The sequence below is a fragment of the Strix uralensis genome, chromosome 3 (assembly GCF_047716275.1).
Source record: "Strix uralensis isolate ZFMK-TIS-50842 chromosome 3, bStrUra1, whole genome shotgun sequence".
NCBI classification, from domain to species: domain Eukaryota; kingdom Metazoa; phylum Chordata; class Aves; order Strigiformes; family Strigidae; genus Strix; species Strix uralensis.
Window position 1 is genome coordinate 69,820,942 of NC_133974.1, and position 26,938 is coordinate 69,847,879.

The window sequence follows — 26,938 nt, forward strand, 5'->3', positions numbered from 1 at the left end:
CAGTTACAGTGTTTCACTGAATACAGTCTGAAGAAAATTTCATTTTTTCCTCCTCTGCTTTCACATAAGCATCTAGAAAAAGAGTAAAACGAGGAGGGAAGATTCTGCTAATGATCCAGTTTGCTTCAAGTCATCAGCATCTCAATTTTCCTTTCACATACGCTCCCCAGCTGGTGCACGTAAGTGACCAGTACACAGCACCTAGTAAGACAGTCCATTAATGGAATGAAGAAAACAGAGAAAAGGTTAAGGAAAGACTGCAATTCATTCATACTCACTTCGCAGCATCATTTGTTAGAAAATATATTCCCATAAACAGGGATATATTAAAAGTTATATGCTTAATCATAAACAGAAGAGGACAAAAATATTTATTTTAGGTGTAAAATGACAGGCTATTGGATGGCTCTGTCTTTGGAATTAATAGTATAACCACAGTATCTGAGCTGTAAATATACACAATTAATAAATGGTAATGCATGTTGTATGCTGGGCTGCAGGCTCAGGAGAGTGCTCCGTTCTAAGGTTCAGTTCTGTCTCTTGTACATGAAGGAGCCAATTTAAATCAATGTCTTGCTATATGCCTTGCCTTCTGGAGCCTCTATGTTCCACAAATCACAGAAAAAACCCCAAACCTATTTGTCCTTTATCAGACTGTTTTTTGGAAGGCTTAACTCCTTTTTTAAAAAAAAAAAAAAATCAAACAAATAAATTTTCACCTTGCTATCTCCCACAAAACAGCCCCCAAAGAAGTCAACTCTACAGTTGTGTTGCATCAACAAATAGGCAAGAAAATTACAAGAGAATAGGGAGACAGGCTTGTAAGACACATATTGCAAGTAGAAAGTTAGCTCATAAGTGGCATGTTAGCCTTGGGGCCTTCTTCAGGCCGAAAAAAAACCAGAGCAATTAACAGATAACCAAGCTGAATGTTTTGTTTGCTTGTTTGGGGTTTGGATTTTTTGTTGGGTTGGGGTTTTCCTTGTTGTTGTTTATTTTTTAATGCTCAAGAGCAGAGATAATTCATAAATTTGCAGATTTCCTAAAAAGCTAAGGCAGCCAAATAATATAACATTGTTATTTGTATTTGTTAACAACAGCAGCAGCAATAACAAAATGCTGAAAGAGAAGAGACAGTAGGGAAAGGAATATGATGTTTCCTTTCTTCCCCAGCATTTGGAAAATGGCCTATAGGGAAACACCACTGATTATTTTTCATAGAAAAAACAACAGAAACCGTGCTTAGTCCCCCACCACTGAGGATTAGCTGCTCAGAGAAAAGATTTTTCATTTTCACACATGCACACGCTTATACACACACTTGGTTTAGATAAATTTGCACAAGCTGCTTTAACTAAACTGATGGGAAGCTTGGCTGCATCTGAAATACATGGTAATTCTCATGGACGAGAGGGTGGGTACTGCATGCATGTTGTTCAGAATTAGACAGCAATTTAGGACTTCAAATTGATCCAGGAAGAGCAACCATGCTTTTATTCAGTCACTTGTTATGAAGCAACCAATACTGTGACCATGGTGATAAACTCGGATGCAAGTGTGTGTGCAGGTGGAAGAAGAAAGAGGACATACTTCGATTATTTTCTCTTTTTAGATTTTAATAAACACAAGCAATTTTAATTTGGGCATGGGTAGAGCCATTTAACTGCTCTGGGTCACATGAAAGCATAATTCACCTTCTCTATTTTCCCGCCTCCTCCCTCTCCCCCTTCATTTGTTCCTTCTTCCCATGCCTCCCTTATAGTCAGGTTTGACAAAATCTGAAAATTTTATTATAACATCTTTCAGAAGTTATGTAAGAAATAAGTCTGAAAAACCTCCATGACTATGGAACCGGAGCTCAGCGGGAGATCACTCACCATGGCTCACTCTGTTTTAATGTTCAATTTTTCATTACTAACTACAGTTACGTCTCTGAAATAACACATTTAAAAGAAAAAAAAAAAAAAAAAAAAAGGAAAAAAAATAATTTCCAGCTCAGCAAGTGTCTTTTGTATTGTTTGCCAGATTTAAGCCTATCTCAAAAAACCCCAATGATGGGTTCAGGATAAAGAATCCACACATCCTCCACTGGTAGGAAAAGTTCAGTGGGATCAAATTGTGGGAGAGAAAGGAGCGATATCCTTGGAAATTCAAGTACAAGTCTGATGAATTCTTTGAGACACTAGCAAACTACATTTCTAAAGAGACTTTTACAGACTTATACTTACTGTAAGTCACATATGCACTGTATTAAATGTAACGAGATAAGCTTTAATCTCTGAGATAGTCAAATGTTGTAATATGTGAGAATGTAATCTCCTGGCAGAATCTTTTTGCTATCATACACGTTTTGAACTCATGCAAGCCTTCCCCTCTTGACTATATGGTATGTACACTTTCTTAATTTTTAGAAGTATTCCTGTTTGCACGTGGTATTCCCAAGGAAGATTAATCGCTTCCTACAAAATACATAATTCAGCTCTCTTTTGCCATTCTACAAATACTACCAACTGTACTTCAGTACACAATTTCTAAATATCTTAAAACTAGTAGCATTCTCACAATTAACATTTTCTAGTCAAAAAACCCCAAACCCAAGCCATAGCGTTGGGGCACTCCATATAATGGTCTGAAAATGTTTAAGTTCACACAAAGTGTTTTATCAATTTTAAAGTAAGTACATGAGAAAGGATTTTCAGAATAGTTCCTGTTTCTGTAAATACCATTTTATTAATTAATACTTCACAATTATATAAACGCTAAAAACCTAGGCTCACATTCAATTCTTACACAAGTTTTCTACCAGCCAAGAAATGAAGATACCAAGAACTTAAGTGAAAGGTAGTGTTATAGGAAAAATTAGTTGCTGCACCTAGAACTCTTGATGCTTAAGAGCAGAAAACCTTCATCCTCGACTCCCTAAAAATGGCAACCGCTGTCCAACCCCAAAATAAACTGTTCAGCCTCTTCCGTTGACACAGAAATCCCAGTTCCCTTCCTGGATGCATTGGATACCCTATCTATCACCACGCTCTCGGAAGCAGTACGATGCATCACTACTGCCAGGTGTACTACTGTGGGAACTCCTCTCCTGGAGTCTAGCAGCACAGAGGAACTGTGTACAACATGCAGAAGGAAGAAAGAGAACCATATCTACCTGTCACGATGCATTTTCCATTACATTTATTCATCAATAAATCAAACTCGGATGCTGGGACAACCTCCTATCTTCTGTTTTAGTTTACTATGGAACCTGTCATGACTGCAAGTGGTCCAGACTTTGGTTTTACATCTCATGTAAACAACAGGGCCAGCAAAAGGTATACTGTCCCCTGATACACTGCTAGGGCATTGATTCAGCATGGGTTTAGAGAGAAGAGTGTCACCTACTGAATCACAAATACCACTTGCTAAAGCAGTTTTTCTTCTATGTGTCACATCTAATCAGCATAGCACAATTCTCACAGCTGCTAGGAAGGCTGATAACATTTTCTTTCAAGGAACTAAAATTTAATTTTATTCAGGCAAGATACTAGCATTGCTGGAAAGAAAGGCTTTTACTGAGATTTGGAAGAGCATTAACAAAATGTTATAGGGCCATATGGCCTTCAGTATTCTGGCCAAGCTAAAGACCATTTAGGGGTAGTTTGAGATGTGTAGAGCGCTTCATCACAATGGAAAAATCTCTCTTTCTGAGACTGCTGATGAAGGCAGACATGGGTGACACATGCAGTGGCATATCCACACTGCTCACCAGATCACTTCTTTATTTTTTAAAGTAATATCCAGGATTATTTTTTTTTTTTAAAGATTGAATTTGCTATTCAAAACAACTTAACATGAATGTTCTTTTAGTATTAGCGATAAATTTGCACAGCCTCCGTGCAGTGTGGAACACTGAATCCATGTGGCTAAAAAACTGGTTATGCAAGCAAGGCATATGCTTGAGGGGATGAAGAAAAATTGGCAAGATACAGCTTGCCAAGGCATGCCACACATTAGCTCTACTTTAAAACTGTTAGGAAATTCAGCATTTGCAGTTCATTTTTCTCTACAGATACACAGAACAGGACGCATCTTCTTTCAAGAATCATCATGAGATGCTCCCCCCCCCCCCCCCATTTTCACCCCTCTATTTTGATCACATCTTCTCTTTGAAATTAATGGACACCTTTCTTAGATGATGTTATCTCTGAGCTAATTAACACTATGTATTATTTAAAATTAGGTATTAAGCAGAAGCAAACTTTCTATAAAACAATTACTGCACATTTGTGCAGCATTGTTCTTAGAAAATGGCTTAAAACATTCTATAAACATATAAAAGAAAGACTGTGCACACAGGATACTGCCATGTTATTTTAAAAAATCGTTTTACCATAAATTGCCTTTTTTGGGTTTTTTTTGAACCTGTGTTCTGAATTGTTTCTAATTGTAATCCTGGGGATTGGGGGGGTGGGGGTGGGGGTGTGTGGAATCAGACAGTACCAGAACTCTTAAGAAATCAATATCACCTACAGTGTATCTTCAGTAAATCTCTTACAATGACCAACTAAACAAAATATGTTCTGTGTTTATAACACGAAAGAAACTAAGATGTTAGAAAAACATTAGTTTCTTATTTACAAGTAGTGCAGAAAGTAGATATTAGGCACTGACCCAATCTATTAATGTTTATCACAGCATGGTAAAGTATAAAAACTTGTCTGGAAAAAGCAGCTAGAGAACACATAGAAAGGGAGGAAAGAGGGAGAACTGTCTGGAAAATACACGAGAAAGTAAAAGATGAAGCATCAGATTAAATCACTGATTATCAATGTTTACATTCCAGTCTTTCTTACAACAGTAAAATTTCCAGAAACTAAAATTCTAGTTTTCAACACATACTGAAAAAGTTAAAATGAATATAAAATAAAGGGTTGTTAAAAAATCCTGTTCAATATATCTAGACTATTTTCCTCCTCCCCAAGGTTACAATTAGCTTTCTGCTAACCTCCATCAATGCAGTTAGGATAATTATTGAGCAGCATTATATTTAAGCTTCTGCTTTCAAAGTGACCATATATATTTAGAGTGTTGCACCTGGAACCCTGAAAGCAAAATAGGAAAAACAAAACAAGTATTTTAGATTAAAACACTGCATTCAATCAAATTCCTGTCTCCCCAAGTTGCTTCTGTGTGTTTATTTTTATTAACAAAAATTTTTTTTGAAGAGGTAAGTTAATTTCATGAATAGTAATGATGTGGATCTTCTTTCTCCTCCCACTCTTCCATTATCATTCTTTTGAATACAGACACACCAGTTACTGTGAAGCACAGATTTTACCCCAAACTTTCTGGAGTTCCACTCACATTGTAACTCCACAAACTTATACTCCATAAAGCAAAGCAAAGCGCAGGGTATCTTCCATATGACCCCATTATTTTCTCCCCCAATATTTGTTCACGGGAGACAAAAATGACCCCATTTAACATTTTTGGGGGCTGCAAAGCTATTACCCTTGCTAAACACTCAGCAAACATGTAATTTACCCAGCAGCATTAGACAGAGTTCAAGCTCTTGCTTGGCATGCATTTAGTATCCCAAGCCCATGACATTTCAATGCAAAGCAGGCTTCCTGAGAAGTAAACTAATGCTAATCAATAGATCTGACTCAGTGAAAAGCCTTAGACTGATAAAAGAAGGCATCAAACATGAAGACAGATCATTAACTCGTCTAGCAGCTGTCTATCATTTCCAGTGAGGTGCAAAACTGTTTCTTAAAACATTACTTTAACTCAGTTCAAACTGAAACACCATTTCAAAAGCAAGCTCAGTGAGTTTAGTGCCACTATTTTACTAAAATTGGTCAGATCCCATTTTGCAATTGCCAGAAACCACTGTTATTAGCACCACTCAAAATACTTCCACAAAAGCTGTTTTAAGTCTCCACAGAGAGACATTTGGATATCCCCTTTAAAGTCAGATACTTTAAAGGTTAAAAAAAAAAAAATCTGTAAAAAGGCAGAGTTTCTTGCTATATAAAAGGCTGTAGTCTGAACTGATCACTTTTTCTCCCTTTGCTCTATGTAACAGGTGTTAACAGAGACAGCAGTTAACCCTTGAGCCCAAATTCATTCCTGATAGAAGTATTTGCTTCAGTGAGCTTTCAGGAGCATAACATTAATTTGGCTCCCACTGTGAATAACAGCCTATCAGTGGAATATTTAAGATATTTAATATTTTTATTAAGAAGCAAAAGGAGCTATATTAACATTTGGACGGAAGGGGAAAAGGCTTGCATGAAATCCTACCTCTTTTACAAAATATTTCTTTATGTGCCAAAGTCATACTGAAAGCTGAAGAAGCATGGTATCAAGTAAGATTCATAGCTAGCTTTGAAAACAGTACCAGTAAGTCTAATTATGTTGAACACCCAAGCTTTCCCACCTTCAAAAAGTCTTCTGGTAACCTCGTTCATTGTAACTTAAGCCTCTATGTCAGTTGACAAGCACCTTCATAGAAACAGCCAACCAAACCTGAAGTTTTGCAATATAAAAATGATGTGTAGTTCTCATGAGGGAAAGTTTCATATAGATTTACTTCAGATTGCAGTCAGCTTATTTCAATGATCCTTTCCCTCTAAAAAAAATACACAAATCTCAAGATGTGTCATGATTGTTTAGAATATGAGCACTGGAGGTCATGCATGTTGAAGTATGTACTTCATGAAATACAGGCTGTGTTTTTACAATTGCTCATCCAGTAAGGATATTCTATGTTCTTCCAAGGTCAGATATTTTTAACACCCCTATGTATAGAGCCCTGTGTGTTACAACATTATATTAGGTCACAAAAATAGGATCAAAAGTTAAGATGTGAAAATTGAGGCTGCCGATGTTAACTCAGATGTGGTCGTCTTTCCCTGCCACCTCCCATGTTCTCATGTCCTAGTCATGCTATCTTTCCCGTGTGAGGCTCTTGGACTTACTCCCACAGCAGACCTAGAGGCTTCACTCTCCTCTCCTCTGAATTTCCATCTCTACAGCTCCCAGTCTCTGCTCTCTCTGCGGTCCCCATTCCCGGGGACGTTGGCCCTGTGCTCCTCCTGCCCTCACACAGTGCCACCCCTCCTTCTCTGTGTCCAGCCTTCACTGCCTTACCCTAGCACCAGCATCACCTCCAGCACTTATCTCCTGCTCACTCCTGCCCTACCACGGCACAGCTACAGCCTCCCCATGGCTCCTCATCAAGGTCTTGGTTTCTTCCTCCTACTTCTGCCCCTTCCTCCAGCCAGTCATCCTCTCTTCTCGCCCCCCACAACGGGTTTCGCCCAGGTCTTACGCCTCACCTCTGCTTTCAGAGCAGCCTGATTTCTTCGTTGCCAGGCACAGCCCTTTGCTGCTAGCACAGGCAAGAGCACGATGCTGAAAGGCTCTCTGAGGAATTTAGCTACGTTCCTGGACCAAGCAGGCGGCGTTACGAACTCCGATCTGCCAGGTGTGGGTAACATGGGCAATGGTAAGTGACCTACCCTGCACACCAAGCGCAGCAGCAGTTCATTTTTAAGTTTCTGCTAAAAACGATGTGACTGCAAGGTCTGTTTATAAAGAAGAGGTTATGGTGTGGGTTTTTTAATACGTCTAAAACCATTTTTCTTTAAACCCATTTTTTTAAAAAACTGAGCTGTTTTTGTGAAATCTTCAACATTTTTAAAAACTATCCGTAAGCAACTCAAAGCAGGATCTTACAGTAGGAAATGTCAGACACCCTGAATATTAATTAGTGCTATTGCGCCTGCCCATAATAATTTCCAAATTAAATTTAGATTCTGTGGTATATCTTCACCTAAACAGATTTCCATAACCACCAACTAGTAACTCCTCTTTTAATTTAGGAGTGCTGTGTTAGATGAATTTGTTCCCAGACTCAGACTGTGAGGCTAGCATCCCAAGAGACACTCCCACCTCTTCCTGGGGATAAACAAGCCAGCCCTGGGAACATGAAACAAACAGCAAGAAACACTATTTAGCTTTTATAAATTTTAATAAACTAAAACACAGGATTGAAAGCTTGACATTTTTTTTATTTACTATTACCCTGAAGTGAAAGTAGGGCAGAGTATTTTTTGCATATACATTAAATATATAAATATACCATTAAATATACCATATACCACTCAATACACTTCCTATCTACCCATCCTTTTTGGTTTGCTTAGATTTTTAAGCAGTCTGGCATTAGGCAAAAATCCACCTTTTTTCTTTTTTATCTACAAGAGGAATATATCTACAGTAGGCTTCATAATCCTAGCAGCTATTTTTCATGTTCATTCTTCACTTTGTGAATCGGATACTTAGAAGTAAGTTGTGTCACTGACATCACCATTTTGATCACCACATGTGAGAAGTTACTGTTCTACTCGGAAACTTGTTCTGGAGTCTGTCCTCAGAACAGCATGTTGCTTTTTACTCTTTCCCTTCCCCCATTCTTATATTATTATAAACACTAATCTCTATACTTATACATACTTCAGCTAAGTAAGTAATTTTTGACATTCCTAAATACTTAAGTTTAAAAAGGATATTTGTAATTAGAAGAGCCATCTTAGCTTATTTTAGCATTGCATCATTAATACTTATTTCTAATGTACTGCTGTGTTACACAAATATGCATGTAAGGTATGTATTGCTGGGTGGGAGAGGATAAAGGGGGACATGAGGGTACATTAAATAAGCATCCTGGAGGGAGTGGAAGACAATAGATTACCAAGAAATTGAATATATATTGTTGAGAATTGGTTAGTATCAGTCTTCGAAATCCAGGAATTGGTCTGCTCTATCATGTAAATGGGAAATGAGGGGGCTGCAGATGATAATCACTCCTCTGACCTTCACCTTCCTGGGTTAAGCAGTCAGAAAGGAAAATTATGTAAATACCATTACGAAGAATGCAACAAATCTGAAGATCCCAAACTACTCCAGAGTACACTGGGTCTCCAGTGACCCATACTAGGATTCTTCTTCCTGAAATGGACTATCTCCTCCCATCTTTTGCAGGCTCAAAAACCCAGAGAAGAGAAAGCTGCCATCTCAACATCTATACTTGAGCTATGTTTTTCTCTCTTCATCACCCCAGCTATCAGTCCTTATTCACTCCACATGGTGGAAGAGTGTCTCATCTCTTTGAACTTATCTCCACTAATTTCAAAAGAGATGGGGCCAGTGGAAAAAAAGAGGAGAGGGAGGGAAGAAAAGAGAGAAAGAAAGAGAGAGGACACATCAAGGTGAGTTAGATTTCCACATCATTTATTCTACAAGAAAGCACATGCTTTAATCTACCCCGAGCCAGACACAGGCATTGTTAGGGTTGCATTTTGTCTACAAAGCTAAAGAAGTAGCGAGTGTAGTATTATGCTGCTGTGTCAGTCTAGTTTGACCAGTTTCACAAGTTTGCTAGAAAAGGAAGTGTGACATTTTCATTTAGAAGAACACGAGCGAAGCTTAAAAACATGGCTAGGCATGTTGGAGTAAATGGGACGGTGTGTTTCTGAACAAGAGAGAACCTTGTTTTAAAATCAACTGAACGTTTTAACAACTGATGACAGATTTGCCTGAACTTAAAATCTGAATGCATAAAGTCTTCACTGAAGATAATGGGGGACAAAGAAGAGATTTTAAGAGGAAAAGAAAGGTTCTATGTTACCAGTCCAGTTCTTTGATAGCCACAGCTCATAGGTGCACTCTCACAGCAGGTATAGATATACCCTGTCACTCAGGAACGGATGCCCTGCACCAGTACTTGTCTGGTGTACCAGTGTGGTCCTCCCACACACTTATTCTCCTGCATGTGTAACCCGGAGCATGCTCCACACCAGTTTTTAATCTGACTGCACTATCCCAAGGACAGGAGTTTCAAAAGGACTTTCAGGTGGGAGAGGGAAGGAAGGGGAAGAAGAATGCAAACCGTGACTGTTCATGTGGGCTGCATGTTGTAAGGAGCATCAGTTACCAATAAGCAGTATGTTTTCAAACCCTTGTTTGCATTCATGAATGGCAAATGCAGAGGAGTCCGGGCATAAGCCCCATTCACACTCACACACCTGGTAGTGGTCCCAGAATCTTTTAGGTAAGGAACTGCTGCAGGACCTTCTTCCCAGAGTGCCCTGTGCACCTGGGGTGGCACCTGAGCTCCCTGAGGTTTTGGACGGAGTTCCAGGTGGGTACTTCGAGGACATCAGGAATGGTGGTATTCCTCAGCGAGGCCAGAGCAGTAGCTTGAGCACACTCTGATGACAGAAGGGAACTCCACCCCGACAGTCTTATAAGAGACTTTAATGCATCTAATTATCCAGTTGAACAGTCTCTGCACAGATATGGTGATGCTCTTTGTCCTTTCATTATTTGCTACAAATATCCTTAGGGACTGATCTGCTTCATCACTGCAGGAAGAACGAACCTTTTGACATTGAGGATGTGAAGAGGGGCCTTGGCACTGGAAGCAAGTGGTTTGGCTAAAATCATGCAAGTTGACAGCTAGGTTTAAGAGGAATTTAAAAACCATCTTGCAGAGAAACTCCAAATGGGGTACAGGAGGACCCTGTCCAGCCAGAGCACTGTCTGGGAAGAATCAGCAATAAGGGCCTGGATTTCTTCCTCCTTGCCAGGAAAGGCAATTGCAACAGGAACATCACCTTCACAAAAAAGAAACAGATTCTTGTGGATTGAAGGTCAGGCCAAAGAGAACTGAAAGAGTATCTGGAGGTGGGTTTATCCATCACCACACAAAGATGATAATTTTTAAAATAAGCTAGAAATGCCCATCCCTTTCACGTGATCCTGTTATCAGAGGCAGAAATAAGAAAATTCTGCTCCCTCAGCCCTGTGTGCTCACAGCCAAAATGTGTTCCCTCGTTAAAAATTAAGTATCTGTCACAACAGATCTCAGCCAGACAGAGAGGAAGGGTTTCCAGTGTTAGGACTGTTCAACCCTGAAGAACAGACTGCCTTGCTGGGATGTGAACCAGTTGTCCATAAACTGAGATTTCTCTGCACACTAAGGGTACCAACCATTCCTCACAAATCAGAAAACCGTCTGAACTCAGGATTTTAGGTTTCGCATCCATTTATGAAACTGCATGGTTTAGAAGGGGCTGCACAGAACCATATTGATTGAACAAAAAAAGTCAGGACGCCAAGACAAACAACACATGGTCTAAAACCCATGCTGCTGCACAAAGACATTTGAGCCACTGAATCCAGATTCTCTCCAATGATCTAAAAGCTTGGATGGAGCTAACCTGTTGCTTTTTGGCATTCATCTTTATATCTCCAGCTCTTAAGGCATAAAATACTGCTACAGAAAGGCTGTAAGATTCTTTGATCGAGCAGTTGTTCAGACAAAGTGAAGAAGATAGTGAATTCCCCTGAGGTAGGAACAGCCTTGTTAAGGTGCTCACTGTAGTAGACAAGGAGACAATTTGAAATTAGAAATGGTCTTGCCCACCCTAAGACAAAGAAAGCACCTGTGGGATGTTCTTATAGCTGTATGAAACCAAAAACCTCGAGATCAAAAGACACGAACCAGTCTTTTACCTCAAAAGCCCAGAATCGGAGCACCCAGGGTCACTATAATGAACTCGAACTTGCAAATTATGGTGCTTAGTTTTTCTAAATATGGAACAAATTTAAAGCTGCTACTTCTCTTCAGTTCCATGAAATACCTGGTTTAGGTATCTCATACCCTTCGTAATGTATGAAAATTATCTGTAGGGCAACCTTGCATCAGTAAGGTATTTACTATTTATGAGAAGTAACTCTAATGAAATCAAATAGGAGTGAAAAAAAAGTTTTGGAGAGACAACATGTACAGAGTAACTTCGGATAATGGTGTGCTGGACCCATGAGACTGACATTGCATGTGCTCCTCGAAAAACTCCGTCTCCAGTGATAAAATCAGTGTGCACTTAGTACACAGTATCACTGCAGGGTAAGAGAGAAAATTACATATAAAAATGTATTTATTCACATTTAATCCACATCACTTCCCAAGGTATAATAAATTTTAACAGTTTGGAAATCAGATGTTATAGATAACAACATAATAATCAAGGACAGCAAAAAGGATGTCTGAAGTTGACCAGTTCTGAAATTACTGGGTGTTGTGTTACAAATGGTTTCCAAAACTATTACTGTACAGAGAGCTACTCCTAATCTGCAGAAAAATTATACCACTATATTTTAGGTACATCATTAGTTACAGATGAAGCATACCTATGAAAAAAAGAGAGTTACAGTAAAATAAACTACCTAAATTAAAACGATCAGAAGATAAACATGACAGGAAAGACAGCTAAATAAGAGAAAGGGCAATCTGGCATAAGCAGAAGTGGGTAAAAACTCCCCATAATAGCTGTGCTTAAACAGAAAGTGAGAAAAAGTTCCTAAGTAATGGCGTGACCTTCCCGTCAGGGAACTGAATGCAAGGAGGTCTCTGTTAGGAGCGAGATAACGCAATGAGCTATGCACAGAACCAAGTAACAGATCTTATACGATCTTCTGTGATTATAGCTTAAAGGTTCCTCATCTGTCCCACGTGCAGAGCTATTTCATCATCAAGGAGTGTGCCTGTGTGTGTTGCTGACCTTGTTGTAATGTTTATTTCAGAGTGAATGTACAAGCATTAGCAAATTAACTGCGTTTCCTTGGTTTCTTTTTCCTTTCCTCTCTTCTTTTTCCCTTTTCATTAGGGGTGGAAGGGGAGGTGAAAGGGTGAGAAGGCGGCAGAGAAAAAGGCATGGGGAAAGACAACCTAAGGAGATATTTTAAGCAAACCTAGAAACATAAAACCTGAATTCCAAATATTATTTGTAGAACAGAAGATGGCTGTCTATACTTCTACAGACAATATTTTTTAGGTAATATAAAAATGATACATACAACTTTTGTCTGTCTGTCCTTCCTCAAAGGCATGCTGCAGACACAAATGGATCCTCCTAAAAAGTTGTGAATGGTGAAAAAGATCTGTGTTTCAGCCTCAGGCTAAAAACTGAATCTATTTCTACTGTATCAGTTTCCTTTCAAATACCAACAAACAACACAAGTCCTGGGTGACTTCCTTGCAAGACTTACTGTTTCTGCTTCTGTTCATCCATTTATGTTGTCTATTATATTTCAGGTTAAACACATTTTGTTAATTATGCAGCAGGACAGGATACGTTTTCCATTCACATGCTTTTAATTAAAAAACAAACAAACAACAGCAATAGGTAGGTTTTTCTAGTCATTTAAGCCTCTAAGCTCAGGTCAAAGCCTGCCCATCAAATTATGCAATTATGTTTTATTTCCCTGCACCTACCTCTTCATTGCAAAAGAAAAGCTGATGATAAAGACTTTTTTTCATATACTGCTGAGGAAGGAATGACTGTAAGGCCAGAAAAAGCGTGCCGCAGTGGCACAGAAGTGCACTAAACACGAATGCTCATCTGTAGCACGTCCCAGAGTTTAACTGTAAAAATGACCTATACAAACATGGGAGCATCAAAATACCACTATAAAATATGTGACAAATGCTACCTTCTGCCTTGATGCAAACTGGAAACACGTGGTCATTTTCTTGTTGAAATAAGTCTTCATCACACTATATTTGGTGGGAATCCTGGGGCAGGCAGCGCTCAAACATGAGCACTGCCAGGCCATGCAGCCAGCTTATGGCAGGTCACAAAACAACTCAATAAAAGCTGAGATGCAAGCGCTGGTGGCAGCCCAACTGGGAGAGGTTTTGCAGAAACATCTGTGAAGCCAGACACCGTGAAGAAGAATTATCCAATATTAGAAAGCAATCGTACAGAAGTCCTTAACAAGAGACACGCAATTTATTCTTCCACAACATGGGACACAAAATTACCTGACGATTTCATCACCTAACACCTCATCTCCCATCGCTCCTCCATCAGCAAGAAGTGAGCACGAGCCTGCTTCACCACGTTTTTCCATGTCCTCACCTCCATTTTCACCCTTCACTTTTTCTAAACAAACTTCTGCTGCTGGATCTCGGCTCAAACCCTCCACAAGAAGCCCTTCGGGCTTTATCAAAGTCCAAAACATTCCCATTCTCCCTCATCCACCCCAGCAGCCTTCCTCACAAACCCTTCTCCTCCCACGGCTTCCCACTGTCCATACCCTCCCAGTGCTAACCCCACCTCCAGTAACTTCTTTGTGTGCTCCTGGGGGAGCCGGTTCTACTCTTCTGTCACCTCTCAAAGAGAGGTCTACAAGTCTTGGACACAGCATTTCACACCAAAGACTGATGCCTTGGGGAGGGGAATACCACTGAGTCAGGAAGACAACTGAAGTAAGGGGAAAGTAGCCAGTATTTTTAGAGAAACACATAACTGTCAAGCTGTATTTGTATAAATCCTGCACTTTTCATAACAGACTCTCCACAGAACACGGCATTTCAGAGCACTTGAAATTTAATCCTTGGCATTGATATCTAAGGAAAAGCCCCTGTCAGAGCTCCTGTTCCCATTCCAGTCTCACCTTAAGGACAGAAGATAATGACAAATAAGGCCCATGGACAAGCCCCATGGGAAAGACCTCATTCACACGTACGAAAAGATGTACGGGGAGCCATCAAATCACTAAAAAGGAAGAGGGTAACGCATATTTTTAGGGTGCTACTTTCAGATGTTTTTAAACCTCTTTATTACTTAAATAGTGTCTTTCAACATCTGAAGAGTTTATTCATACAAATTCTATTTAAGTGCTAGGTTTGACTTTCAGTAAATTTCAGTAAATTCTAAATTATTTGATTCATCCAGAAAAAAAATTATCACCAGATTTTACCATGCATCCATTTACATATCCCCCCAAAATATTACTGCTTTAAATTCCTAAATCCTGATATTGAAATGTTTAACCAAAACACAAAATACTTTTACTGACTAAATGTAAGAACTTATGTCTCAGTATGAACTATGGTACTGCTTCCATAGTGTTATAATAATTAGAGTTAACATAATGAAAACCTAGTAAAAAGACTATAAATTCACCATATGAGCACATATGGATGTGAAAAAGGAAATCAAACGAGTTCTCCAGACTAAAATTAGATTCAAAACAGAACAGCGTCCTACAGAAATAGCACAGGCCTAAAAAGTCTATATAAATTTACTATGCCAAATCCAATTTTATCTAACATTCAGTTTCATCTATCCATGTTTCCACTGTGTATTTAAGGTATTGAGAGTTTAACTGTTCATGTAAGTCCGGACTGCAGTGTAGCTACTTTAGATAGATTCTCATGTTTGAAGCAAATCAGAGCTGGGTTCAGCGCAGAGCTGTAAAACCATGAAACCCAGTCCACTGAGTTGTGAACGTGATTTTCCTAACCAAGCTTCTGCTTTGAGATTTTGCATTGCTTGCTTTATGTGTTCTGTACAACCGAGTCTTTCTGAGGATTTTAACACAATGATTCATTTAGAGTATACCTTCTGAAGAGTGGTCTCATCATAAAAAAGAACAAAATCTGTTTATTCTCTGTTACTGTATATGTATTCATCTAAATATGCTTTTAAAGCAATTCATCTGTGAAGATGAGCCACCTCTCAGTTCAAATATAGTTTTGAATATGATACTGCTTTTCTTGTAGCCTCTGCAACTTGCTGCCACAAAACTTTGCTGTAAAAAGCTTGTGACAGAGCTCTGAGCAGTTTTTGTTTTGTTTTGTTTATGCTGCATCCTCCATGTCAGTTCATATTGCTGTGTCCTGCATCTTCTAACATGTCATACGCACTGAAGGTCATGTCAACCATCAACTGGGGAATCAAATCAAGCAGTAGCAGTGTGTCCATTTTGCTTCTGGACTGCCCCAAAGGTGTTTGCTGCAACAGATGCCAATCATTAGATCGGGACTCTGTTAAACTCTCAGGCACTTCTTTTGTGGGATAAAACCAATTTCGTCTGAGCCGTTTAATTACCTTGTGACTTCTGGGATTTAGCTTTTTTTTTTTTTTTTTTTTTTTTTTTTTTTTTAAGAGAAGTAGTCAAATAAATAGAAAAGCCACACATCTATTGACGCTGTTGCAAGAGACATGCGGTAGGTGAGGATGTGCTGCTTCTACTGACTGGGGAACCACGACAGAAGAAAAGCCAGTTAATCACTCCTGCCTACATCTTTCATTTTACTGTTCAGATGTGTGGCCATCCCATGTTTCACAAGCATCCCAAATTATTCAGGTCCTCTTTAATACAAGAAAGAACTACTATTTCTAACAGACGATTAAAGATTCACATCCCTCACCTACAAGGTCTTACTTGCCAGCCCATTTTACAGCATTTCAGCTCTTAACGCTGCTCTGCCACGCAATCCGCTCCCCCATCATCTTTTTATTCCTGTTCTCTCTCTGAACTTCTTAATCTTCTGCTGCATCTCCTGTTCTCAGCAGTCCTCCTCTCAGACCTTCCAGGCTCAATGACAGATTTTGTGCACAAAAGGCTGTAAGTTTTCAGGGCAGGAATTATCTCACTACTTTTGTTAGTTAACAAGCTATGTAGCCTTGATAGGGGAGGGAAGTGCAACCTACTACGTGGTTTTAAATAACCACTATACTCATAAATTATTTGTAACAGCAATAATACGCCTACACCAAAAAGCAGTAGGAAAGATCACATACAGCCGTGGTCTCTCACAGTCGTCGGTGCCATCTGGAGCTCCGAGCGGCTAACTCTGCTCGGCGCTCTGTGTGTGCTGAGTCGCACGATGCACACAGGAAAATATTTCAGGACTTCACAATTCCTTCCCAAGTAACACATTAACAATGATCTTCCACCCACAGCTAGCACTGCGAACACACTGTTGTTGACGAAGGCACAACAGGTCAGTTGGGAGGAGAGCAACCGGCTTTGTCCCCAGCACAATGCCCTAGAGCCGCCACACATGCCCCTGGCTCAAGTTGCGTGTGCCCTATCATTATACTTGCTGGCAGGTCCAGTGGGACCGCTCGGGGGCTACGGCAACCCTCCAAGGTCCACAGGCCTCCGGGAAGGGACAGGCCACCTTCTGATCCACAGCCGGGATGAATGGATTAGCAGCAAGCCGAGCCAGCTGCCGCAAGCTTTATCAGCACACAGCCCTGACAGATGGGAGCCCATCGGAGAAGCCTCCTGCTACAGCCCGTGTGGCCCTCGCACCGGCCTTCTGCTCACCCCGCACCCGCCGACACGAAAGCGGATACAAAGTACGCGAAAGGGGCAAACACACATTTAAAAATACACGCACCCGGTTTGGAACGCTGGTTAGGTGAAGCAACACCAAGCAAGCCGCCCTAGAAGAGCAAGCTGGTTTACTGCAATGAAGCTACTTGTGGCAAAATGCTTAATTTTTGTTTGAATTTGCAGTCGGTAGGATTTCTAACAGATGACACTTGTTTTCACCAGAACTGAATGATCTGCTGGCGGTAAAACCGCATACACCAGGACTATAGTAAGAGACAAACAAAAGACAGAAGAGACTATAAACTGTAGAGATGGATTCAAACTAATTTAGTTTTTCCTGGGCTATCTATATATATATAAAAGTCATAGATATTGAAAAAAAGGTATACCCCAACTCAATCCAGTGGAAACTGGAGCTTCCATGTTTCAGACAATGCAGATAACGTCAATTCGAATTTTAAGTCATGAAGCACGCACCTACTCCAGAATTATTTGGCATTTTATCTGAGGCAAAAGGCTGGTTGCAACAAGACCGAAAATGTTGACAATTTTTATTGTTGCAATTTTTATTCATGAAAATTAAAAATCCTTTAAAATCACAGAAATAGAAAATTGTCTAGAAAAGGAAAATACCTAATGACTGCCAGAAAAAAACCTCACTTTACTATTGAATATGCCACACTGAAGTATGTGCTACACTTACGCACAGCAGTATAAAAAAAGCAAATCACATTGCTTCTATTTAAGAAAGAAAGTCTCTTAACAGATTGTTATATAGCCAGATAAAAGCCCAGCAGAGTCAATGGCTGCCTTTGCATTCATTGCAAGGGGCTTTGTACCAGACACTACATATCAATATACATAGTTTCTCTCATATTACATCTCATGAGTCTACAATTCACTACTCTTTCTGTGAGCCCAAACGTGAACAATATTTAGAAAGAAATGCTACAATTTGTCAGCCTGGTATGTAAAAGCCTCAATTTTCCCCCTCTCGCTTCTTGAAAAGGGTGTCACATAAAAGTATATTCCACCTAGGTCTAAAGCTGTTTCACTGTAGGTGAAAAATTTTGCAACTCAAAAAAGCTGTCTATCTCTGAGCAAATGAAGTACCTAGAATTTTATTTACACAAGTTACAATTGTGCACTGTGAGGAGTATCAACTTTAATTTATCTTTTCATAGGTAAATTCCTATTAGAACTCAACATCAACCTTATAACAACCAAGAAATCTTTACATCAGCACTCTTGATTTCTATCAGTGATCCCCAAAATAAAGTCTCAAACCAGGTAATGTAGCTTCAAACTAATTTCACAACTTCCTTAACTTGAAAAGATACTTAGTGCATAAAAGTCAAAATACATTAGAAAAAAAGAAAGCTAGTAACAAGTACTCCAACGAAACTTGTTTGAACTTTCATTGAATCAAGATGTCTAGAATAGTTTATACATTATTCATCCAGCTCAAAACTGGCTACTTTATTTACATTTAAACACAGTGATTTTTTTACTCTAATGCTGAGGACAGCTTTCTTATGATGTATTTTCCAAAAATTAAATTAAATAACTGTCTTCAATGTATGGAAAACAAGACTACAAATCTATTCGGGCAGTGTCCAGCTCGATAAGCAAAAGTGGCCAGTACCTATTTCTAAAGACAAATTGACATTACTTCAGCAAATTACATCAAAATGTATGCAAAAACTTACTATCTCCTGAAAAATAAAACTTATTTCTCATTAAGGATTTCCAGTAAGCAGAAAATCAAGATAATGGAGTAAAGAATTTATTGTAGCTTTCAGTCTTAGACCAAAAGCAGCAAAATTCTTTATCATATGTTCAAAATCAGAAGCAACACTTAAATAAATAAAAACACAGGCATCTAAAGCGTAAGTAAACAGCTTTTGAAATTACTGTATTTATAAAAGAAATAGTCTTTCAAAATTTGTTTTCAACAGACAAAAGTGTTCAGCACAAGAACAACCAACCAGACAAAAAAATCAAATGGTAGTATTCTCCCTAAACTTCACATTATTCCATTGCTGCAACATGGACACTTCTGTATCAGGAAATACAAAGATACGGGTGCTCTCAAGACACTTTTGTTCTTCATTATTCAGCAAGGGAATTTGTTTTAAAGACTTAATTACTTAAAAAACCCTCTAGACTAGATAAAGACCTGTTAAAGAAGGTAAACAGCGATTAGGATTCCACACTTACACTTGCGGGACTGCATCAGTTAAGCCTGAAACCTGTGGTTTATAAACATATTTATGAATTCTATGTGTCATTTATAAATGTAGTTTCTGATATGTGACTGAACTCAACGCCCATGTCTAAGAGATTTCTGAAGAAATGTGTCATCTGTAGATCTCAGTCATTCACTTTTTAAATTCTGCAACATAGAGAATATTGAAGGAATTTATGAATACTGCCAAGGAAATCACTTCAAAAGGAAGGGTTTGGGGTTTTTATTTTGCATTTGGGAGGGAAGAAGGGGTATTAAGTGCAGGAGGCATCTGTACATCCACATTTCATGCCATGTAATGTTTGTTTATAGTACACTGACCTAGTTAAGTCTGAGGGCAGCACTAACAAATACAACCAACAAATTCAACAGAGGAGGAACACACACCTTCCATGCGGAAACAAGAACAGAGGAACAACAAAAAATACAGTAGCTCTCACCCACTGACACATCAAACATCCAAAGTTGACCAACACAGTTGCATCACTTAAAATGCTCGAAGTCCAGATGCACTCTAATTCCTACTTGTTACAGAAGCCTAATTAGTGTTGACAGACAATAGTTCACTGTGAAGGCTGCAGATAGTCTACTTCAAAGACAAATGTATAGAAAGAAAAGCAAAAACACAGAAGAGATGGGTTTGGGCAAATACTGGAGCAGCTATCCAAACAGAGCAGAGCAGGTGCAGGTAAGGCAACCAGTTTTAAGACTGAGCTCAATCTATCTATGAAGAGGCTTATCTGATCCAGCAGCTTACAGCGGTCCTTGGTTTCCATCACTCTTCTGTTACAACAGTTAGTTCAACTTGTCCAAACATGACGTCCTCATGCTTGAGTGTCTAAATGGATCAAAACAGGCTTTTTGTGTCATTTTAATAGACTAAGCTTGTGGAAGATCACAAGGAGAAAGTAAGAGAAATGACAGAGAATAAAATTTCTTCAGGCACCTCTAAAGCTGGTCTGTTGTGAGGCAGCTCTAAAGATGCTCTGTTTTGTGGCAACTTCATCAGATGTTCCATCACAACTAAAATGGCACAACAAATGAGCAGTGGCAGCACACTGACATTCTCTCTCTCACTGCAAGTTCACTGTGCCTTGTAACTACAGCTGTATACATGAATTCATACATATGATCACCAAAAAAAAACCAAAAACCCAACCCCCCCGAAACCCTGGGTAAAGAACAGTTGGTAAAAGATTGAATAAAAATGCAAATATAAAATCAGAAATTCAACCACAGTTGAGAATACTGATGGATAAAAGACAATGACTGGACAGAGAGAAAAGAAATTAGGTTGTGTTTAGTTCTTCTGCTTGGCAAATTCTGGAACATTTCTTCCCACTGGACAGCACGAAGAGCGCCGTATCCAGGCGTCCTGAGGCAACAGAATGTGGTTGCTGATGTGAAGAAGCTTTATGTGCAGTCATTTTCTTTGCAGAGAACACTCTCCCATCTGATTAAGATACTGTGACAATCTCAAAGCTTGCTAAAACCAGGAGAAGTAAACATGGATTGCTTTCCAGAAAAACTAGAACACTCACTTGCGGGGGGGAGCAACCTTTTGCCAATGGTACACTAACGCATCTAAAATATAGCTGCCACTCTCATTAACAGCTGACTGGCATTAACGCAGTACAGGCAGGACTTGACGTTCAGAGCAGAAAGTACTTTTCTCTTTGCCTATTCCAAATACAATTAGAAGCCACCTAACGAAATTCCAGTGCTCAGCCCTGGAAAGCAAAGCACAGGCATGTGAATAAGTTGCTACACACCAGGAGTCATTTACCCTCCTCTGTTGAGGGCTACAGTGACAGCGTAAGGTACCAGTGGTGACCGTATGTCCATGGACAGTAACTACAGATTCGGAAACCCATCACAAGCTCATGCCTTATGGCAAGGCGGTGTGCCAGCACACGGGAGCAGGGAGGACAGGGGTGCTGAAGAAGCCACTCTGCTCCAGCAGAACCCCTCAGCTGCCACGCGCTGCTCACTGCACCCACGCGACTGTAGCAGCAACAGATCTGTGGTCAAAAAGCCTGTTTTAAGGTTTGTTTATTTCAAACAAGTTATCGATGCAGAGAACAGATGGGGAGAAAAAAGAAATGGTTTAAAGGAATAAAATGAAAATAAAAAAAGGTGTGGGATAAGCCAAAAGTAATGCCAGCAATTACTTAATAAAAATGAAATATTTAAAGTATGATGAGAAGAAAAACTTTGAAAAAGCAAGGTGCACAAAAAAAGTATGGTTTTGGTTTGCAGTGCAGATGTTTAGGATTTACAATCAATATGGTTTGCTTTTTCATGCTATAAAATGCATATACAATTATGCCCAAGATGTGTGTAAATGTTTAAATATTAAAACAAAACAGATATTCTGGATGTTTGATGTTTGTTTTTGAAAAGAAAAAAACCCCTATTTTACAAGGATCCAAGCACTAAAGTGAAATTAACATAAAACAAACAAACCAGTGTGATAAAATAAAAAGCTCAAAAACAAGTTAACCAAGGTCGTTAATGTCAGTTAAATGGCAAAGATCCATGTTAGCCAATGTTTAAATATCAATTAAATGGGAGAAGACTGCCTTGCAATTACACTTCAAAGATTTATTTCTGCTTCTTTTAGGGTTTATATTGTCTCTAGCAAACATGCACATGTTTCCTCACATTTCTTAAGTTTAAATTCCCTTATATAAATTGTCACAGCTACTCAGAAATTTCAGATTTCTTCATCCTTTTTTGCAATTTGTTTTTCTAAATATTTAGGAGAATGCTAGCACTGATCTGCTAGTCCTACCCTACCTCTTCCTATGGTAAATCTGTAACTAGTGAAATCATATGCTGAACTTCCCTATTTGAACAGGAGACAAAGCTCTTGTCCACCTCTTCACTCTAAAAATACCCCACAGCTTAGAATCTTGAAACACAAAAGGCACAACACGCATTAGCACAAATTCACAGTGTTTTGCTGACCATAAAAAAAAAGTCCCTGTATGGATGGAAATGGAAGTCTGAAAAAAACCCATATGTATTTGCTAAGAAGGTTTTTCATGCCCTGCCTCTGAGTGATACTGTCTGGATGGAATTTACGGAGAGCCACAGTCTAAAAATACAGAGGCTGGGAACAGCAAAGCAGCTACATGGATTACACTCAGCTCTTACAACCCTTCGTAGTTTCATAGGAAAGCCAACTGCTGGGGCACCCATCAACAGTATTGTTCATTTTCCTATCTTGGAAAAAACAACAATTTGAGGAGAACAGGTAAAATGTACCCACTACAGGAAAGTAAAATCAAATGATGGCCACTGTGCAATGCCCACATAAAATATTCACACAGGGAAATGTCAGCACTAACAAGTGCTCATAGAATATACACACAGTACAAGCAATGAAAATATCTCTGGGGTTTGTTTTATTTTGGTTTTTTTTTAAATACAAATCCTCCCTTTTTTTCCAGCCTACAGGTGAAGTAGATGCAGCTGATAGGTATTTTATTTTAACAATATTAGGTGAGGCTCAGTAGCCTGTGTGCTACTGACACACAGCTATCTATTTAAATAACAAAAAGTCTGATTTTTCCTAACGCTCAAAAGAAGATGAAAAAGGAGGCTTTGGGGGTGTTAGGGTTTTTTGTTTGGTTCCCCGCTGCCCCCTTACTTCAGCATCCTAGATAAATTTGCCTTATGGGCCCCCACATAGGAATGGGTCAGAGCTCTTCACTGGGATTAAGGCACAGCATGGGAAGACTGTCTTTGGATTGAAACAAAACAGTACCTACTATACCTTTCTTTCAAGAGGTCAACAGAGAGAAAGTGATTCTACTAGCAGTCCTGACCTTTTCACCTTTCTATATTCGTAAACAAGTTCAACAGCCAAGTTACTTAAACTGCCAGTGGAAATACGGGTCTTGCTTACAACTGTGTAAGCAGTCCCCTTTCCCTTTCCTGTTGGTCCTTGGGGTGTGGGTTTTTAGGAGGGGTTTGGCTCTTCCAAACACACTATCATCTAAACAGGTACATTTTAAAAGAGGTGATTACCTAATTTGATGTTATTGATTCTTTTCCTGGAACAGAAAAGTTCAAATTTGTCCAATAAAGAGAAGCAACCCAATTCAGGAAAGATGTTCTTAGACCCTTGTTTGGTTTACTTGCACAGACACACTACTATCCTGCTGAGCAAGACAGGATGTTCATACAATCCCTGCTTCAAGGTGAGGAAGATCCTTTGAGCAGCACTGAGCTTGCAAATGTCAAGGCAGAGCTTCCTGATAATGGAATTCTTCAGCTCAAATTGGCTATTCAGCCCCCCAAACTGACATCTGTGGTCAGCTAAATGTAACCATATGCACCAGAAATGTATCTTTCAAGGTACAATTTCTCTCAGTCTACTGGCAAGAGCAGCATTTTACATAAAAGCATATTCCTCTCTCAAGAACTGTATCATGACCATTGTAAAGAAGTCAGTTACTCAAGTCAGTCACTATTCTGCCGTCCTCATGATAACACAGAGACAAAGTCACCAAGTCTTTAGAGGAATCACCAGCTCAGAAAGCTGAGGAAGAAGGGAGCAGAAAAGCAGGTCTGTGTTTCAATGAACAGTCGTAATGCCCGTCCAGAAGAGAATTACTAATATTAGTAATAAGTGAGCTCTCCGTGAACAGATACACAAGAACTTTCTTGTGAATCTACCACCAGGCCCAGACAACAGAGGCTCCTAATTCTCTTGACCATCAAAGCAATCTGCTCAGGATCCCATCCTCTAGGTAACACATACTAGAACCCATCTGATGTAGGTCTGGCAGCACAATTATCCAGCATTTGTGTCAACACCTTGAAGATAAGGTGAAGATACAGAGTAGGGTAGGGTAGAAATCAGGCAGACCCACCAACAATGCAGGATTGTCAGAAGACAATCAGAAGACATTAAAAAGACATGTAGACAGAGATGTGCTTTTCCAGGATGGATCTTCCCTGAAAACATATAATAGCCTAGCTTTATTGCTTATGCAAGACACTTCAGGAATGAGCTTAATAATTTCAAGCTTTCCTGAAAAAGACCATTTTGCTGGATTTTTGAAACAATATTACCAGCCTTAGCAGAGATCAAAGAGAGTAAGTATCTATAGTCCAGAGATCCGAATAGTCGCCTCCCAGCTCCCACTAAGGATGAGGGAGAAGACAGACACACAGCAGAACTCCAAAGTGCAAACAGTCCCCTTTCCAGAAAGAAACGGCAGTGTCTCTTCAAAATATAGAAAATGCATTTTGTGCAATGCTAACTGTACCCAGACTTTCAGAAATGTGGGAGTATGTAAATCAAACGCACAAAAAAAATCTTGATTAGGTGCGTCCTGTCTGGAAATAGGAACATGCAAATGAAAAGCTCTGACAATTACCAGCCTGCTCTCAGGGTGAGAAAGAGGAAGGAGTTACCAGTCACCCAGTGTTCACAGCAACCAGTACTCATCAAGTACTCTATGAATACATGAAAGCATCGGTACTGGATATTAAGTAAGCCAATATAACTTTAAAATGCTTGGAAATTAAAACATACAGGTTTTCGATGCAGACATTAAACCAGAACTAGCAAATTCCTCCATCTCATTCTGCAATTTATATAGAAAGCCTTGCTCTTCTCCCTCCACCATCTGTCTAAAATTTAAATAAAATACTCAAGAGCCCTGGACAGTCTAGAGATGTTCTTAGGTTCTAGTGAAAAAGGTTTAAGCAGTAAATGAAATCAAATTAAGAAAAAAAAAAATTTCCAATAGCATTATATTTTTTTACACAGTCATTCCTTGTTGTGCCTTTTATACAAGTAACTTCCTTTCCATAGATTTGGTCAGTATTATCTTTGAATGGTTGCAAGTGCAGTGCCTTTTTTGAAAACAACCTGAAAAACTAGGTTAGCCTAGAAAGTGAATTCCATCTGTCCTGGTTGTCATCAGTAAAAGATACCTTTTCACTTCCTTTCAAGCATATAATCTAGTACTCAGTTTAAAACAGGATTTTAAAGACTTCTCTTATCAGCCTCTAGCCTTACTTCAGTAAGCAGAAAATACACTACTTCAAGCTGGTGCTATACTGAAATTAGAGAACTGAATATTTTTTTCACAAAAGAAGAATGGGTACAGATAATACAGGAGGTCAGCGCAACAACAGATGTGGAGAGAATCTAAATACTTTGCAGTCACAACAGTATGTACACACCACAAGCACTTGAAAAGAACCACAGAGCGTGCAACTTGGGGAGGGGAAAAAGGGTGTTGAATGATTATTACAGCCTAGGTTTGATACTTCTGTGGCTAGAAGATTCTGTTATTAGAATAAACATTACTCTGAACAGATTAATTAAAAAAAAGCTATTTTGCATATGATGGTGTTATTTCAGAAATTTGCTCGTTTCACTGGAAACACAGCATATGAAATTTGGGAAGAAGGTTGCCACCTTCATAAATAGTGAAAACCGAGAAAGCTGGTCCAAATGCACAATATTTTTTCAATTAGATCCATTTCTTCACAAAGTTTCCAAGATATTTATTCAAGATTATGAAGACGACCATGGCTCAGCTTGCACTGAAACCTGTGTTATTCCCTACAATACCTACAAATTTCTCGTTTCAGTATAAATCTTTAGAAATGGAAATATCTTAAATCTCAGTTAATTCTAGGATTTGACAAGATCATACCACACACAGAATTCAAAAAGTGTTTTTCTCTTTAAAAAAACAAGGCAATATGAATAGCATGTTATATATTGTCCCTCAACAGCTGATATAAATTCTTTAACATTTCAATACTATTCAGACATCCAGACAAATTCTTGAAAACCTAGAAGGGTATAGAGAGTACTCTACCATTTTTACATCTTCCAAGATTTTGGGAGGAGTCAACATTGCTATACATGCAACTTAACCCAAGGGTTTCAACAGTCAATATGCCTGGTTTTAAAAATCAAGACTGGATATGCAGGAAATTAAAATGCACGCAAGCAAAACAAAGCAGCATATCAATTCTTCAGAAAACTGTTCTTCAAAGCAAAGATCAGTTGAAAGATTTGATCATGCCTGTGACAGGAGGAAACATGGTGCAATCTATCTCGCAGCTTCATGAAGGTTTACCACGAGGATGAGGCGTGGGTGCACCTCAGCAGGGGTGCTGGAGAGCCGGTGACTCTCAGACCCCAGCACGGAGGAGTGGACTTCCCGCACCCTGGCCCACAGATGGCTGCAGGTGACTGGCCAGGGAGAGAAGCCACTGAAATTAGATGGAGGAGAACAAATTGCAGTGCCACTACTGAACTGCTCAAATTTCAGCAGTCCTCCTGGAAGAACTTCATTGCCGTCTTCACACCCAAAGTCTCAGTCCCTACCAAACACCCCGACTCCAGCCTCAGTCCTTCAGTGACTGCACTGACTCTGCCGCTCACTGAAGCACAATTTCCTTTAGACAACTACCAATAAGCACCTTGTCGGCTCAGCCAAACTGTAGTAAGAG

At 39.3% G+C, this 26,938-nt stretch overlaps 1 protein-coding gene across 8 annotated transcripts in view; it reads right to left on the reverse strand.

Annotated features, from left to right (window-relative positions):
• ARID1B (AT-rich interaction domain 1B) overlaps positions 1-26,938 on the reverse strand; it is a 334,357-nt gene that overhangs the window by 173,398 nt on the left and 134,021 nt on the right. Inside the window, exon 5 of one of the 8 annotated variants that reach the window (XM_074862779.1) lies at positions 12,936-12,974. The exons of the other annotated variants lie outside the window; for them this stretch is intronic. Coding sequence (XP_074718880.1) covers positions 12,942-12,974 — 33 coding nt within the window. The 3' untranslated portion in view covers positions 12,936-12,941. Of the gene's footprint in view, positions 1-12,935; positions 12,975-26,938 lie in introns of those variants that run through there. 8 annotated transcript variants of the gene reach the window in all.